Source organism: Ursus arctos, unplaced genomic scaffold (assembly GCF_023065955.2).
Source record: "Ursus arctos isolate Adak ecotype North America unplaced genomic scaffold, UrsArc2.0 scaffold_24, whole genome shotgun sequence".
Lineage (NCBI taxonomy): Eukaryota > Metazoa > Chordata > Mammalia > Carnivora > Ursidae > Ursus > Ursus arctos.
In genome coordinates this window covers 25385224-25402466 of record NW_026622919.1, presented here as the reverse complement: position 1 = coordinate 25402466, position 17243 = coordinate 25385224, and the positions used below count along the sequence as shown (strand labels likewise).

The following is a 17243-nucleotide window of genomic DNA, read 5'->3' as shown; positions in this document are numbered from 1 at the left end:
GGCGGCCTATAAACCGGACTCCAGGTGATAGTATCATTTATATTAATGGGTGCTATTTGGTATTGTCTTCCAACTGCGCCATTCCAGCGAAATTAACCTTAAATGCAGGCAGTAAGAATTTTGTAACCAATCACTGCTTGTAACCCAGGTAACAGGCATGATCCGTATCTCACCCCAGGGAAGAATAAAAAGTGGGGTAGGGCTGCAGGGAACACTTTACCAGGGACCAGCCACTAGATACATTCTTTCTTTTAAACCTGCAATGCGGTGGTATTACCCTCATTTTACCCATGTCGTTAGACTTCCATTTCCTCCTAACTTGCCCCGTTACCAGTCAACAAAGATGTAAATCTGGACAACTTGACTACTCTTGTGTTTCACTCAAGCTTCAACAAACTCACTGTATAGAAATACACATTTCTACAACCTCTAAGGTGGCTGGGATATTTTTTTCATTATTTCCTTTGGACACACAGCCAATGCCACACTTGTCCTCTTCAGCCTCTCTACTTTACCTCCTAGAGTCTAGCAGTACATCCCGGTGCTGAGAAGGGGTCAGATCGTTCTTCCACAGCAAGCAGGATCACCGAGTTCCGGATAATGCTACGAAAGCCAAGGAACCAAATCCCTTCTTCCAGTGCAGTATCAAGTAAGCACACGAGGACGCACAGTTTCCAAAGGCTTTATTGGTAAGTACGTTTTAGAAAAAATGGATTCTAGTACTTCCAAGTCACCGGAATGAAGAGCTGTGTCCAGGGACACGTCAAGTGATGCCAAAGGGGATGGATGCTTTGTCCCCCTTTATTCATAGATCCAGTCAAAAGCACAAGACTTGTAGTGGACCAGCTCTTCAGGCTTAAACCATAGGCTGATTTCTTTCTCTGCACTTTTTACTGAATCACTGCCATGAATGATGTTCCTAAGAAAGAGAACAATTACTAGTTACCACATTTTATTTATTTATTTATTTAAAGTAGCCTCCACACCCAGTATGGAGCCCAACATGGGGCTTGAGATCAAGACCTGAGCTGAGATAAAGAGTCAGACGCTTCACTGACTAAGCCACCCAGGCGCCCCAACTTAACCACATTTTAAAGTGCCAAAGTCTGTTTACGGCTAAGGCAAAGGACAGTCACTGCAGACCTTTTCAGCCAAAGTACCACTTGATCTACCCCCAAAGTATTTCCTCTTAAAAGCAACTATAAAATCAGGGGCGCCTGGGTGGCTCAGTCAGTTGAGCATCTGACTCTTGATTTTGGCTTGGGTCGTGATCTCAGGGTTGTGAGATCGAGGCCCACTGGGGCTCTGCACTCAGCGCAAAGTCAGCTTGGGATTCTCTCTCCCTCTTCCTCTTCCCCCCCACCCAACCCCAAACCCCTACTCTCTCTCTTAAAAAAGAAAAACTATAAAATTGTAAATGTATTTGATCAAAAGTATCCCCGGGCTCAACTTTATTATACATACTCCCCAGTTTCCAAAACAGGGCCTGTACCCCAAGACCGCTGTGCCACAAAACATTACTTCTTGAATTTTGAAACACAGGGATAACGGACCAATAACCAAACTAGGTGGGGTCAACGGCCCTTTCTGCTGCGTTTTCATAAACATTCACTTGCAAAGCCCAACTGAAACATTCACGCTCACTGAAATCCCTTTATTCCACCTGGATCTTAAAACTCTGTACAAAGTGTTTGTACAGATTTTATACAGTGAGGGAACCAAAAGGTTAAGTGGTGCACCCACAGCCAGGGCACCACAAGGAGCATAGCCGAGGCATTCCCCACACTCTGCGCTTTCTGCCGTGTCCCACGGGACCTACCACACACAGCTCCCTGGTGCAAGGCCTTAGGTAAAATTTTAAGTAGCCTAGGGAAATAACTATTGAAGAAAACCTTCATCCAGTGATCATTACCACCTAATTTTAAAAGTTCAGATTTTCCTGAAATTGGGATACACCTAAAATGTTTCATATCCCCACTGAAGTGCCTTTTGAGAAAAAGTCGCCAGCACCCCTCAGGGCTTACCTGCCAACTTGAATGCAGAAGTCCCCACGAATGGTGCCTGGCTTCGAATCCGCTGGGTTGGTCTCCCCAAGCATCATTCGCCCCGTCTTGACCACATTCAGTCCCTCCCAGACCTGGAAACAGTCGGGAAGAGGAACTGTCATCAGATCTGTCAGCTGGGACCACTCCGGACAAACCTTCGTCCCTGCCTCACGGCATGCTTCTGTCAGGCCCATCGGTGACACGGTTAAGCAGCTCACCCCAATACGAGACAGCAGCGGCCTGTAGGAGACGCTCTGTGCTCCATCCCGAGTGGACAGCTCGGATACAGAGAAACCATCCACCCAAGCTGGGGACTTCCCGCCTGAGAAGAGGATGAACAGGACAAAGAACCTCAGGCAGCCACAGCACAAGGAGAAAGTGATGAAGCGGGAGAGGAAAGTGATCGTGCTGGAACAGGATCGGGGGAAGGACAGGAGTGCAGGACACGGTGAAGATTCCCATGAAAGCAGAAAGTGCAGCCCGGGGGAAAAACACGAACAAAGAGCTGTCCTCCGAGAATCGGGACCAATTTCAGTGCCTCCCTCCTGAACTTTCTATTCTTCTTCATTCCCAGCTGGACATTGATGCCAGAGGAGGAAAGAGACTGCTCCATTTCTAGCAGTGGGTCATACAGAACTTTTTCTAAGGTCTGGTTCCCCATGCTTTTTCCTCCCAAGCTCCTAGTTGCTCTGTTCACTAAGTAACTCCAGCAGGCTCCATTTGTCAAACAAGGAATCTGGAGTGGCCGGGAAGATGTCTAAACAGAGGACACGCTGCTGGCATTGAGCAAGCTGGGTTCTGCACCAGCCCTTATTCCCGGCCCTCCACTCCCAGCCCCCACAAGCACTTGCCATGGCCACAACCGGCCCGGAGTTCATGTACTTCACAAGCCCCGGGAAGAAGGGACGGTCCTTCAGGTCAATGTAGTGCTGCTTGAGGAGCTCCTCGGAGGCCTGGCACAAAACAGGAGGTCACAGTTAGGATGTACACCCAAAGGGCTGAAAAATGGCTCTGTCCCATCCTCAGAACCCCCCATTCCCAAGGCAGGTTCTCCAAGTCCTGCAACATTCATAAGGCGCATATAGAAATCCTACCCAAACCCTGCCACAGATACTCTTTTAGCAGAAAGACTGTTTGGATCATGAAGACATCCTCAAAATGTCAGTGGTATTAGTGGGGTTATCATCCTAAGAAGTAGATGGCCGAGAATCTAGATGTGGAGGGTTAAGCGCTGTCTGTCTTTGAAGGAAATACGTCGGAGAGAGGTCATGTCAACTCTTCTGGCCCATTTCCAGTGCCCTTTCGGACATTTCACATGTTAAGTGAAAACGTTCTTCTCTTCCCAGATGGGCTTGGTTAAGATATCAAGACTGACTTCTCCCTGAAAGTCCAGATCTGGACCCCAGATGTAAAGTGTGTAAGTGCCGGGCCCTGCCCTAAACCGGGGGCGGGGGGGGAGCTCCCACCATGGACACGTGCGGCCCGCGCGGCCCGCCCGGGGGACAGGCTCTCTCCACCACTCGCCAGCCGGCCGTCACGTCATCTCCACTTAACCTTGCGAGGGCGCCCGAGCGCGCGGGCCTGGGGCCAGGCTGGGGCGCCAGGATCGCCGCGGGGCTAGAGCCTTGGGGGGGGGGGCGGTAAGTGGCGGCGGGTGAGCAAGCGGAGCGCCCGCCGCCGGGCACCTGGGAGCGGGGGCAGGGGAGGGGTGCCGCGTTACCTGCAGGAACTTCATGGCCACGAGGCGGAACCCCTTCTGCTCGAAGCGCTTGATGATCTCGCCCACTAGGCCGCGCTGCACGCCGTCCGGCTTGATGGCAATGAACGTGCGCTCCTGGTGGGCCATGGCCTGCGGGCGACAGGTCGGTTCAGGGCCCGGCGGCCGCGCGGACACAGGACCCCGGCCGCCCTCCCCCCGGCCCGCGCCTCCCCCGCATCCCCACCCCGCGGGCGCCCCGGGCCCTCCGTCCGCTCCGCGGGGACACCGCCCGCCGGCCGCCCCCGCCCCGCGGGAGGGGATCCGGCGCAGGGCCCGGGGGGGGGGTGCGGGAGGCTAGCGCGTTCTTGGGGAGGGGCCCGGGGGGGCGGCGGGGTAAGCACCCCCAGCGCCTCACCGGGAAGCTGGCTGCGCGGCGGGAGACGAGACGTGGAGCGAGCGGCGGGGCCCGGAGCGGATCGGGAGGAGGGCCGCGCGACGGCCACACCCCGGACGCCCCGCCGCCCAACCCGTGAGGCCGACGCGGCCCGAGATCTCTGTCCACGCCCCGGGCCGGCGAGGGGGCGCTGGGGGCTCGGGAGCAGGAAGTGGCTTCCTCTCCCGGGGGCGGGGGGTGCCCGCGGCTGGGACTCGGCACGTGCGGCCCGCAGCCCTCCCGCCCCACCTCCTGCCCCACGCGCGCACGCCCGCGCACACTCACGCTGCCCGTGCGCTCAGGCTCTCCAGCCGGACACAGACCCGGACCAGACTCCAGACGCTCTCACACGGTCAGACCTGCCGCGACCGCACCCAGCTCCCCGCCCTTGGGTGGCGCCCAGCTTCGCGGCGGGGGAGGCGGCGAGCCCCTCCTCGCGGCCCGTCCGGACGCCCGTCCAGCCGTGCCTGTCCCCGGAGATGGTCGGAGGCCTCGTGTCTGTCCCTCCCCGGAACCTCACCCGAGCGCTCCCGGCGACCGCACGGACAGCCGGTACCTGCCGCGTTGACAGAGGACTTCGGCGGCCTCCATGTTGACCTCGAATTCCTCTTCCCAGTTTATCTCCGCAGGCAAAGCATCCCGTGATGGGAACCGAAACTGCCCCTCGAGCAACGAGGACCGCCCTGAGCAGGACTCCGCAGGACCAACCCCAAGACACCGCTGGAGTTGACCTTCAACGCCCACCTGCAGGTACACACCGACCTTTGTCCCACAGTCTCCGAATAGAAACCCGGAGTATTTTCAGCGCTTAGAGACCGTCGTTGAGACGTTGGTCCAGTCTTTCCTGTTGGCCTCCCTGAAATAAATTCTCTTCTTGTTCCACCTCGACTGGCCTGCCTTTGGGTTTGTCAGTGCGGAGTGTGGAACCTGGTCTGACTGGGCCCCCCGGAGCCAGGTGCCCTTGCACCCCAGCCCTCTGGTCCACCTTGGCTTCCCAGACTGCTAGTTGCCGAGCGTTAAAGCACAGTCCTCATTCTGGAGAGACCAGTGTTCCCTTTGGCTTCAAGGTGAAGCACTAATTCGGGCTTCGTTTTCAGTTACTCAATGTCACCAGTGGAAAAGAGGCTGGGAATTCCTCTGGGGAGCTGTTTGCCCCCTTGGTCCAGGCACGAAGAGCTTCTGCGGTATGGTTCATAGCAGCGTTCTGCCTTTCACATTCCCTGTCCTTTCTGGAAAGACAGCCCTTAACTGGGCAAGGTGTGATCCGTTGCCTCACTACACACATACTCAATCCCCAAAGGTGCCGGTACTTTCTCTCTGCCCCAAACACACAGGCCATGCTTTGTGTGAAACAGAAATGCATCTAGTCCTCAGCTGCATGGAAGGAAAGTAGCCCCCGTGGAGGAAATCCTTTCACAAATTATACGTGTCAACTCTCATTGCATACTTGAAATAATCTTACAGTTTCATCAGGCACACCCCAGTGAAACTGGGAAAACACGGTAGCTCCCACCCCAACTCCCCTCCTCTCCACTGCCTCTACTAAAGCCAGGTGAACAGGGAGAATACCAGGAAAGAAACCCTAAAGTTTATGGCAAAAGTAATTGTCCCCAGTATGTATTCTCAGCTTCCCCCTTCACATAGGAGAGCTCCGGAGTATTCTCTAGGCACAAGGGTGCCTAAATAAAAATAACACTTTCCACGTTCTCTTGCAGCAAGAGGCTTGCCCATGAAGAAGTTCTGGCCAGCGGGATGGAAGGGGGAGCAAAGATGGTAAATTCAGGGTGACAGTTCTTCAAAGAAACAATCCACTTCCCTTCCCAACTTGCCATTAGTCACACGTAGGGGGTAAGGCATGTTACACCGGTTAGAAGGAAATCAGTCCCTGGACAACCTCAAGGATCAGAACCTCACCACCATCACCACCGCTGCTAACCTACCTGGACTCTGCAGCTTTATTGAGGTATAACTGACAAAAATTGTTACGTATTTAAGGTATACAACCTGCTTTTAATTTACATATGTTGTGAAATGATTACCACAATGAACATCCCACACTTCGCATCGTTACCATTTTCATCTGTGTGTGTGAGCACCTTAATATCTACCCTCTTAGCAAATTGCAAGTACACAACACAGTACTGTGAACTAGACACAGGACTGTATGTTAGATTTTTAGTTTAGACTTTTAAATGAAAGATAAGTAAATTTCCATCTTGCTTATGTTAAAGCAGCCAAATCAGCGCCCCAACACATCAAAGCTACTCACAAGATTTCACCTGCTTCCTCTGAAGTCCTCTCAGGGACCAGGCCCACTATCCAGCTTTTCTGTTTTTAGAGTAGTTACAACTTCACACACTGCCCCATCTGCTGAGTCCCTGAGAGCTTCTCAAGAGTAGGAAGGATATCTCTCATTTCCAGTGAATCCTCTGTACCCAGTACAATCTGGGCAACCTAGCAGATCTTTCCTGAAGGACTGCGGACTGGCTCGGTGCCAAAAGCAGATGAGATGCAGGAGTGAAGGGAGGGATGGGCAGAGAGAAAGAGAGACAGAGATCTCTCAGGCCAATAAAAATAATTTACATAGTACTTACACTCTCTGTTAGCTCAGGTTATCCAGAGTAAATGGAAAAGAAAAAAGAATACAAAGCAATAGGGCAATACAAAGTAACCGACTCGATGAATCCTAGGTTGGGATGAAACACTTTAATCTGATGGTAGCACATAATACTGTACAGGGAGCTCTCCCAGCTCCAAGAGTTCCCCTCCAGGTTATAAGGAAGGTCTCAGAAGTAAGTGGATTTGGGAGAGCCTGGCCCCCACTCATGGGAGGGAAAGGGAATGGAATGAGCAAAGCACTGAGGTCCGCTGTCCCGGCACTCGGCACTCGTCACTCGTAGATCCAGCTCTGAGCACAGCTCTTGTAATCCACCAGCTCTTCGCGCTGGAACCACAAGCCAATCTCCTTCTCCGCGCTCTCCACAGAGTCGCTGCCGTGGATAATGTTCCTGGATGGGGAGAGAGGCAGCCACGTTACCAAGACCCAAAGGATTCAACTGCCCGGAAGCCCCCCTCGCTCCCACTGCCAGAAAGCTGACAGCCCCTGCAGCAGAAAAAGCCAAAGCCCCCTGCACCCGAGTCCACGTTAAAAGAAAAAGCCCACAAGCACAGTGAAGGTGAGGATGAAGAACACCCTCCCCGTATTCCAGTCTTCGGAGCAACACTGACGAAGCAGAGAGGACTCTGGCCAACAAAGTGTGTTGCGCCGGGTTCTACCCTCTCAAGACAGGCACAACCACAGTGATGTTGATGGCCAACGGCAAGAGGGCTCGCTAAGCCAGACACCAGTTTCAGGGGGAAAAAGACAACGAACTGATTTCAAACTGATCTGCATATGGAATCCTGTCCATCCCAGCCTCAAGAACCCAAATCTTTTTTTTTTTAAGATCTTTTTTTGTAAACTAATCTCTACACCCAAAGTGGGGCTGGGCTCCAACTTACAACCCCAAAATCTACAGTCACATGCTCTACCAACTGAGCCCAGGTGCCCGAGGAACCCAAATTCTCGTGTCACCTAACTCAGATTTTGGAAAAAGGCAAAAAGCACTGATTCCTACCTGCCAACTTGGATGCAAAAGTCCCCACGGATGGTCCCAGGCTTGGAGTCCGCAGGGTTGGTCTCCCCGAGCATCACTCGGCCTGTCTTCACCACATTCAGGCCCTCCCAGACCTCCAAGGATAAAAGAAAATATGGTCAAAGAAAAAAAACCCATCTCAGCAGAAAATGTGAGAACTATTAATTCAAAGAAAGAAAACAAAAAGCCCCCTTCACACTGAAGAAGTAGTTATGGAGCAGCTGTTTGTTCCAACACTAGGAATACTGGTCCCCCTGCTACCACTCCTGCTCTTCTACAGTCCACTCTTGACAGAGCAGCCTTTTAAAAATGCCCACTGTTAGACCTCTGCTAGCATCCGTCCCAGAGCTCGGCCAGTGCATGGCCAGCACAGCCCTGCCTGCTCTGGCCTGCGCCCGTGCCTCTGAACTCATGGCATCTGACCTTCTGCCACCCACCAGGCTCCAGCTGCTCCAACCTTCTTTCTGTACCTCGAAAAGTTCAGGCCCTTTGCACTTGCTGTTTTCTTGTTAGGACTATTCTTCAACGTGATTTTGTATATGCCTGGCTCCTTCTTCTCACTCCGATCTCAGCTTGAAAAGCATGTTCCTTAAGCACCCAATCTAAAGTGGCCATTTGCTGTCACATTACCCTATTTCATTTCTGGGCATATCACTAATCATTAATATATATATATTTTTTTAATTTCTTCATTATCTGCCCATCTTCCCCCTTCAAGATGTGTAGGCGAGCAAAATCTCATTCACGACTGTTTCCCCAGAGTCTGGAACAGAGCCTGGTGCAATGAAGACAACCAGTACATACCTGGAGGAAAATTATTGCAATAAGCAAGAAGGAACAGTCTCCCTGCTTCCCGAAGTATAGAGTCAGGCCGACCTCTCCTGCTTGCCCCCAGCTAGGAGTCGCGGTGGGGTCTTCAGTTCAGCAGACAAACGCATCTTGCCTTTGGTGGGTCAGAGAGCTAACTCCTATCCTAACTGCCCAATCCTCCCAGCCCCCATTTCCTGTGGATCAGTGAGGACCCGGCGTCCGAGGCAGGAGTCACAGCCCTCACTCTTGGCTCCCAACGGAGTCACCCACATCGCTATCCCACACACGCACACTCACCATGGCAACCACAGGTCCTGACTGCATGTACTTCACCAGGCCGGCAAAGAACGGACGGTCCTTCAGGTCAATGTAGTGCTCCTTGAGAAGGTCTTCGGAAGCCTGTTGCACAGCACCGAGAATGAGAACTGGGCCCCAGACTTTCTAAGAACCAGCCATCTAGTTATTTCCCACTCACTGCTGTCTAAAATGTGAGCTCTTAGCTCACTGATTCTGTTATAACGCAGTCCACTCCCGACACGACCAGAGGGGAGCAGTGCCAGAGAGGCTGAAAGTTTCAGCTTTGTGCCAGTCTCCCCCCATTGGCCTTGACTGATCGGAATAAAACCACAGAACATTAGAATCGAATCCCATCTTAGACAGCAAAACTAACAATACGATGAATTTCCATTCATTTCGAGTAAGCCTCAACTAAAATGTCAGAGGGAAGTGGCGGGGTGGGGGGGGTCTTGGCATTCAGTGAGAAGCAAACTGAACCCCGCCACGTCCCAGGGAGACTGCACATTTACTCAGAAGAGAAAGGCCAGGGGCCGGGTGTGGAACTACGCGAGCCCCACAGGTATTTCACAAGCGCCTCAAAAGTACATGACATCTAGCAATAAATCGAGTTAGCCAGACAGCAAGCCATCTGTGTCAATTCCAACTCCCTCAGCCAGCCTCGCTCTTTGCCACTACCCACAGGCTTGTTCTGGGTCTAACAAGGACCCTTCGTCCCCCGGTTCTGTGCACTGTGCACTGCAGTCACACCCAAACGTGGACAGCGGCGGGCAGAAAGCACCTCCAGAACGGCCCATCACTCAGCCTCCGGTTGATCGTTCTTTGCCGAAGTAAAATGACACAGCCACGTGACCACGCCATGTCAGCAATTTATCCTCTGCCACCCCCTCCAATCCCAACGGAAGACTGATAGTCGTGGTCTCCTCACACACACTGACCTGACCTTCCCTTCCCCAGACACTCTTTCAATTCTACTAATTGGTTCTGATTATTTTTTTAAAGATTTTATTTATTTATTTATTTGAGAGAGTGAGAGACAGAGCACCAGCAGGGGGGAGGGGTAGACTCCCTGCTGAGCAGGGAGCCCAATGTGGGGCAGGACCCTGGGATCAGGACCTGAGCTGAAGACAGATGCTTACCCGACTGAGCCACCCAGGCATCCCGGTTCTGGTTATCTTTAATCTGCAGAACAGATTATAGGGTTTTTTCGGAGGGGAGACCTCAAGTTTTCCCTCCCCTCCCTCCTCTATGTCAGATATAAACAACTCTGCAGACTCCTGGCAGCTCTCCCTCCTCCCATTCTTCCTCAAGCCCACATCCACGATAGGAAACTCAGTGTAACAGAAAAAATGCACGCACCTACGGGTCAGAGAGACCCGAGTTAAAACCCCTGCCCCATCACTACCTGTGTACCTTCAGATACGTTACTCAACCTCACCAAGCCCTGGGTTCCTCATCACTGATGACCACAGGCATAGAAGTAAGTATATCTCTGGGCTGTCATGAGAGCCAAAGAAAACACATGTGCCCAGCACACAGTTAATGCCTGATCAACAATACTTTTCCTTTCACGTTGCCTTCAAAACCCAATTTAATATGCAAACTCTCTGGAAAGCAATGCTTCTCCAACACCTGGCACTAATCGTTCCATCATATACCCCCGCTCTGCACTAACATCCATCTAGTCCCTTTTATACTAAAGCAGTTTTCTAAAACATCACACGGGAACTAAATTGCAAATCAAACTAAATTTAAAATGCACTAGCAGAGTCCAAAGATGACTCTAGGATAGGAAAAAAGACTGCCCACTAATTTATCTGCTTTGAGAACCTGAATTCTCATTTCCCAGGTCTGTCTGAAAAAGGGTTCTTGGCCAATTAATCCTTTTCATTTTTGTTTTGTTTTGTTTTTAGATTTATTTTAGGGGTGCCTGGGTGGGTCAGTTGGTTAAGCGTCTGCCTTTGGCTCAGGTCACGATCCCAGGGTCCTGGGATTCAGTCCCGCATCAGGATCCGTGCTCAGCGGGGAACCTGCTTCTCTCTCTCTCCCTCTGCCTCTCCCCCAGCTTGTGCACACACTCTCTCTCTCTCTCCCCTCTCTCGCTCACTCTCTCTCAAATACATAAAATTAAATCTTTAAAAAAAAAAAGATTTATTTTAGAGAGAGAGAGAGCATGAGCAGGAGGGGCAGCGGGAGAGAGAGAATCCCAAGCAGACTCTGTGCTGAGTGCAAAGCCTGACGCAGGGCTCCATCTCATGACCCGGAGATCACAACCTGAGCTGAAACCAAGAGTCTGACAACTAACTACATCACCCAGGTGGCCCCTCCTTTTCATTTTTTGAAATCTTGCTTTGCAGATGTCTTGCAAGTGCGTCTGTTCTCTGCTGTTTTCACGCGGGCCTTCCCAAGGGCAAAACCACAGCTTTCTCCCCAACATGCCCCGATGGTGCCTAATATACACTGGACACTAAGTGGGCGGTAAATAAAGATGGAAAAGATCTCCTTGCTGAGAATCACCCCGCCTCAAAGACGGGGATGTGGGAGGAGGGAGGTTCTCTGAAATTATCTGTTCAGGAAGCTCAAGCCCAGGAGTTCAAACACACCCAGGGCTCTAAGTCAGAAATCACAGTGCTCTCCTGAAACCCATATTGCACTGTATGTTAACGAACTAGAATTTAAATAAAAATTTGAAGAAAAATAAACAAAAAATTTAAGAAGAAGAAAAATAGGGGCACCTGGCTGGCTCAGTCAATGGAGAGTACGACTCTTGGTCTCTGAGTTCAGTTCAAGCCCCACACTGGGTGTGCAAATCACTTCAAAATTAAAATCTTAAAAAAAAAAAAGAAAGAAAGAGAAAGAAATCACAGTGCTGCAGTAATATGCAGAACTCTGCCTTCCTAAGGAAAACGGAGGCTATTTCCAAAAGTCCCAGTAACTTGGTTTATTGTAGGACTCGGCCACCTTGCTAGGCACCAAGGAGTTTCCAGGTTTCAGGACATGTGTTCACCTTACATGGAGAAGGCTGAAAAGGAGGGGAGGGGGGGAACGGGGAGGCTAACCTACAATGATCCCCTGTACTCCAAACGAACAGAAATATGAAGAATTAAGTCCACTTACCTGAATTAATTTCATAGCAATGAGGCGGAATCCCTTTTGCTCAAAACGCTTGATGATCTCTCCCACGAGGCTGCGCTGGACCCCATCAGGCTTGATGGCAATGAAGGTTCGTTCGCTGTTGGCCATGGTCCTGAGGATAAACAGCTGGGAGGATGAAACAGCACTGAATATCCTGCCGACATCATTATCCTTGTCAAGCGGATTACCCCATAAAGCTGGTTTAACTCTGTCACGCCAACTCCAAGTGTCTCTGGGAAAAACCCCATTCCTAGTGTGTTCACCAGCCTGCGCTACTTTTAAGACACATTTTAAAGATATATGTATAAACAACATGCCTACAATGGTAGTTGTATATTCCAAGAACAGTGTGCTATTGGGGCGCCTGGGTGGCTCATCGGCTGAGTGTCCAACTCTTGATTTCAGCTCGGGTCATGATCTTTGGGATCAGAGCTGGGCAATGGGCTCCGCACTCAGTGCAGAATCTGCTCCAGATTCTTTCTCCCTCCCCCTCTGCCCCTCCCTGCTCACATGCGCCTACCTCTCTCTCTCTAAAATAAATCTTAAAAAAAAAGAATAGTGTGCTATTGCAGTGTATGACTGTGTTCACCACAAGGTGCTGCCGTGAAAAACTCTGGAATAGCACATGTGTAAGAAATGTTCCTAAGGGGGGAAAAAAGAATTTTCTCTAAGCAAAGAAACAAAGCAAAAACAAAAAAACCAATTCCTCCTCAATCCCCTTAACCCTGAACTAATATCCCAGGGTGGGCAAGGGTCCAAAAGCAGGGGCTATTATTTCTATCCAATCTGACCTAAAAGCTTCTATTAAACATCTATTTTGTAGCCAATACCGTGGCAGAATTAAGGTAGGGAATGTTTAAAAAAAAAAAAAAAAAAAAAAAAAGACACCATCTTTCTGAATTATCCAGAGAGGGGAAACTACAGTGATAGAGTGGTATCAGGTCCAAGGCAGAATGAAACAGTGTGACCTACTGCCACAGTCATGGTATTAGAACTGGAAGGGGTTTGAGAGATTACTTCGTTACAATCCCCTTCATTTTACAAACAAACAAATCTAGAGCACCAGAATGAGGTCCAAAATCCCGATTTCCCAACCCAATAAAATGCTTATGCTACATTATCACACATAATGAATATTCTGACAAACCGGTAAAAGGTGGATGGTGGGAGAATGAGAGCTATTAGTAATATCTGAGATGGGACATCATGCAGGAAAGAGGCCTAGAGAACGTCCGTCCCAGACCTTGCCTTTTACAGAGAAGACTGGGCTCATGACCTGCTCTGCCTCCACAAGATGGGAAAGGAGGAGGCCCCTGACCTTGAAAGTCACTCCCTAATGAGGATAGCCATCTATCTCTGGCTCTATCTTCCTGTACTTTAGTTAACCTCTTATTATAGCACCTTAATATATTTTGATTTGTTTGTGTTTCTGTCTCCCCACCGGTCTGCAGCCTGTATACAGGGACGGTTTGTTCCTGTGTCTGTCCCTGGTACCTAGCCACATGGCCTAGCATTCAAAAAGAGCAAAGAAAATGTCTTAAGTCCTAATCGCCCTGCCCTTGCAAGAAAAAGAGACAAAACCCAAAGGCTGGCGGAGAACTCCCAATGGAAGCTCGAGACAAGCATGGACTCCGCAGGAGCAAATGGGGCTAACGAGCCACAAACAGCCTCTATCCATACCATTTATAACTATAAATGTCCTCCATACCAACCGAGACACACTCATTCATTCATTCATTCATTCAGCAAGAACTTACTGAGCCCCAACTCCGTGCCCAGCACTGCACGCGACAAAGACAAATAAGGCACAACCCCTGTCGTCGCGGCCTGATGGAAAAGGCAGCCACGGACAAAGGCAAGTCCACGTGGCGTGGGACTTGCGCTGACAGGTCTGCACCTGTCCGCCGGCCCTGCCCCGCCCCGCCCTCCCATCCGATCCCTCTGGCCACCTCTCAGAGCGGAATTCATCCGACCCTGTCTCTTCCCCTCTCCCCCGACCCCAATATCTCCCCCTTATTCTTCTCAGGACTCCAAACCCCTCTCACCCCTCCAGCTGCTCGGGCTGCAACTCCTCCTGGGGCCGCCGGCACCGGAAACACGCCCCAGCCCCACGTGGTTCCTGGCACCCGCCGGTGCGGAACGCTTCTTTTCGGATCGGCTCCCGGGGAGCCTGTTTTGCAGAACACCACTCGGCCACTCTTCCTCTTGGGAGTCGGATGTCATTCTAGAGAGCAACATTCCGACGCTTAACTTCCGGCACTGCTTTTTCTTGCTCTTCCGGTAAGCTGCCTTTTTTTTTTTTTTTTTTTTTTTCCCTTAAGGTTCTATGACTCACTTCCTTCGTTCCCGAGTAAATTGGCTCCCCGAGAGGTGGCGCTCCCACTTTGCACGAAGTCCGAACGGGCACCTGACCTAGAAGTAGGTCTTTCTCACTTTACATTTACTCATTCTTTCCAGCCTATCAAGCACTGCATTATTGAGTACCTACTGTATGCCGGCCACTTTTCCAGGGCCTGAGGGTATAGCAGTAAACTTGGGAGGTTTTGGTGCGGTTGGGAATGGGGACAAAGAATACACAACTGAGCAAATCGATATGGAATACGTTGTGTTATGTTAGTGCTGTTAAGAAAAAGCAGGGCAGGGGAGAAAGGATGAAGGAGTAAACAACTTTAAAAGGTTGGTTGGGAGGGGCACCTGGGTGGCGCAGTCGTTTAGCGTCTGCATTCGGCTCCAGGCGTGATCTGGGATCGAGCCCCACATCTGCCTCCTCCGCTGGGAGCCTGCCTTCCTCTCCCACTCCCCCTGCTTGTGTTCCCTCTCTCGCTGGCTGTCTCTCTCTGTCAAATAAATAAATAACATCTTTAAAAAAAAAAAAAAAAGTTGGTTGGGAAGAGCCACTCTGAGGAAGTGACAGTGGAACAGACGTGCATGAAGTGAGGGAGCAAGTCTGGTGTTTATCTGGCCGCGGGATAGTATTACAGTGGACGTCCCGTGGGAGAAAATGCCATCGGAGAGAGGCCAGGTTATGTTGTGGTGCCACTGGAAGGTTTTGAACAGGGAATGACGTCATCTGATACACATGAAAAAAAAAAATCGTTCTGACTGCCATAGGTGGGGGTAAATGGTACAAAGTGGAATCAAGTGCCTTTTCAACAACTGGTCCTGGGATGCCTGACTGGCTCGTTGCTTAGAGCTCGGGAGTCCTGATCTTGAGGTTGTGAGTTTAAGCCTCATGTTGGCTGTAGAGATTACTTAAAAAAAAAAAAAGTGGTGCTGAGGAACTGGACATATGCAGGTAAAGAAAGAAAAGAAAAGAACGTCTACTGACACCTCCACCTTAAACAAAAGATTCATTCATAATGGATCATAGAGGGGCGCCTAGGTGGCTCAGTTGGTTAAGCATCCTGCCCTTGATTTGGCTCCAGTCCTGATCTCTCCTGAGATCCAGCCAAGCGTGGGGCTCTGCTTCTGCCCCTCTCCCCACTAGTGTGTAAGCTCTCTCTCTCTCAAATAAATAAATAATTTTAGATGGATCATAGATTTAAATGTAAAACTATAAAAAGTTTAGAAAAAACAGTTTTAAAAAAAATTTTTCAGGGGCACCTGGGTGGCTCAGTCAGTTAAGCGTCTGCCTTTGGCTCAGGTGGTGATCCCAGGATGGTGGAATGGAGTCCTGCATGGGGCTCCCCGCACAGTGGGCAGTCTACTTCTCCCTCTGCCCCTCCCCTGCTCATGCTCCCTCTCCCTCTCTCTCTCTATCTCTCTCTCTAAAAAGAAAGAAAGAAAATCTTCAGGGCCAACGGCCAGGCAAAGAGTTTTTAGATTTGCCACCGAAAGCACAATCCCTAAAATGAAAAAGTTGGTAAGCTGAACCTTATCAAAATTAAAACCTTTTCGCCTTTGAAAGGCCCTGAGAAGAAGATGAAAAAGCAAGACACAGGGTAAAAGAAAATCTTTGCAAACCACGTATCCAACACAGGCCTTGTATCTAGAACATATAAAGAATTTTCACAACTTAACAGTTTAAAAAAAATCCAATTAGAAAATGAACAAAAGGCAAGAATAGACATTACACTAAAGAGGATTTACAGATGGCAAATAAACACATGAAGAGATGTTCAACATCATTAGCCATTAGGAAAATGCAAATTAAAACCACAAAGAGGGGCGCCTGAGTGGCTCAGTTGGTTAAGCATCTGCCTTCAGCTCAGGTCATGATTCCAGGGTCCTGGGATGGAGACCTGTGTGGGGGCTCCCTGCTCAGCAGGGAGTCTGCTCCTCCCTCTCCCTCTACCCATCCCCTCTGCTTGTGCTCTCCCTCTCGAAATAAATAAATAAAACCTTTTTAAAAAACACAATGAGATTTCACTACAGACCTATCGTAATGGCTAAAAAAAAGTAAGAGCACCCCATAGGCTCAGTGGGTAGAGCATGGGACTCTTTTTTTTTTTTAAGATTTTATTTATTTATTTGACAGAGAAAGCCAGAGAGCACAAGTGAGGGGAATGGCAGAGGGAGAAGGAGAGAGCAAGGGACTCTTGATCTCACTGTGGTGAGGTTGTACGTTTGAGTCCCACATTGGGTGTAGAGTTTACTTAAAAAAGGAAAAAAATGGGGGGGGGGGCTGCCTGGGTGGTTTGGTTGATTGAGCGTCCAACTATTTTTTTTTTTACAGATTTTTATGGGAACATGTATTTTCTTCTTTTTTTAATTTTTTAATTTAAATCCAATTAATAAACATATAATGTATTATTTGTTTCAGGGGTACAGGTCTGTGATTCATCAGTCTTATATAATACCCAGTGCTCATTACATCACATACCCTCCCCAGTGTCCATCCCCCAGTTACCCCATCCCTTCACCTCCCTCCCCTCCAGCAACCCTCAGTTTGTTTCCTTTGATTAAGAGTCTCTTATGGTTTGTCTCCCTTTCTGGTTTCATCTTGTTTCATTTTTTTCTCTCTTCCCCTATGATCCTCTGCCTTGTTTCTTAAATTCCACATATCAGTGAGATCCTGTAATTGCCTTTCTCTAATTGACTTATCTCGCTTAGCATAATACCCTCTAGTTCTATCCACATCATTGCAAATGACAAGATTTCATTTTTTTTAAAGATTTTATTTATTTATTTGACAGAGAGACAGCCAGTGAGAGAGGGAACACAAGCAGGGGGAATGGGAGAGGAAGAAGCAG

The 17243-nt window shown here is 49.8% G+C and overlaps 3 protein-coding genes across 6 annotated transcripts; 1 reads left to right on the top strand and 2 right to left on the bottom strand.

Annotated features, from left to right (window-relative positions):
* Window positions 1-666: 666 nt before the first annotated feature.
* Window positions 667-4559, bottom strand: NME2 (NME/NM23 nucleoside diphosphate kinase 2). Of its 2 annotated transcripts, none has more exons than XM_026513184.4 (5): window positions 4463-4559; window positions 3766-3894; window positions 2897-2998; window positions 2025-2137; window positions 667-919 (listed from the first exon to the last, which is right to left on the bottom strand). In XM_026513184.4, the coding sequence occupies exons 2-5, from the start codon at window positions 3889-3891 to the stop codon at window positions 802-804; spliced, it is 459 nt and encodes a 152-aa protein (XP_026368969.1). In that variant the 5' UTR covers window positions 3892-3894; window positions 4463-4559; the 3' UTR covers window positions 667-801. The 2 variants fall into 2 exon arrangements, with proteins under 2 accessions (XP_026368969.1, XP_026368968.1); XM_026513183.4 differs by lacking the exon at window positions 4463-4559 and adding an exon at window positions 4160-4243.
* On the top strand, window positions 3890-6874 carry LOC123001802 (translation initiation factor IF-2-like). The gene is made up of 3 exons (XM_057318219.1): window positions 3890-4088; window positions 4143-4927; window positions 5893-6874. The coding sequence occupies exons 1-2, from the start codon at window positions 3890-3892 to the stop codon at window positions 4820-4822; spliced, it is 879 nt and encodes a 292-aa protein (XP_057174202.1). The 3' UTR covers window positions 4823-4927; window positions 5893-6874.
* Window positions 6869-14197, bottom strand: NME1 (NME/NM23 nucleoside diphosphate kinase 1). 3 transcript variants are annotated; one of them, XM_026513186.4, is made up of 5 exons: window positions 14097-14197; window positions 12034-12163; window positions 8920-9021; window positions 7795-7907; window positions 6869-7185 (listed from the first exon to the last, which is right to left on the bottom strand). In XM_026513186.4, the coding sequence occupies exons 2-5, from the start codon at window positions 12157-12159 to the stop codon at window positions 7068-7070; spliced, it is 459 nt and encodes a 152-aa protein (XP_026368971.1). In that variant the 5' UTR covers window positions 12160-12163; window positions 14097-14197; the 3' UTR covers window positions 6869-7067. The 3 variants fall into 3 exon arrangements, with proteins under 3 accessions (XP_026368971.1, XP_026368970.3, XP_057173645.1); XM_026513185.4 differs by having other exon boundaries at window positions 12034-12177; window positions 14097-14177; XM_057317662.1 differs by lacking the exon at window positions 14097-14197 and adding an exon at window positions 13809-13879.
* Window positions 14198-17243: the final 3046 nt, after the last annotated feature.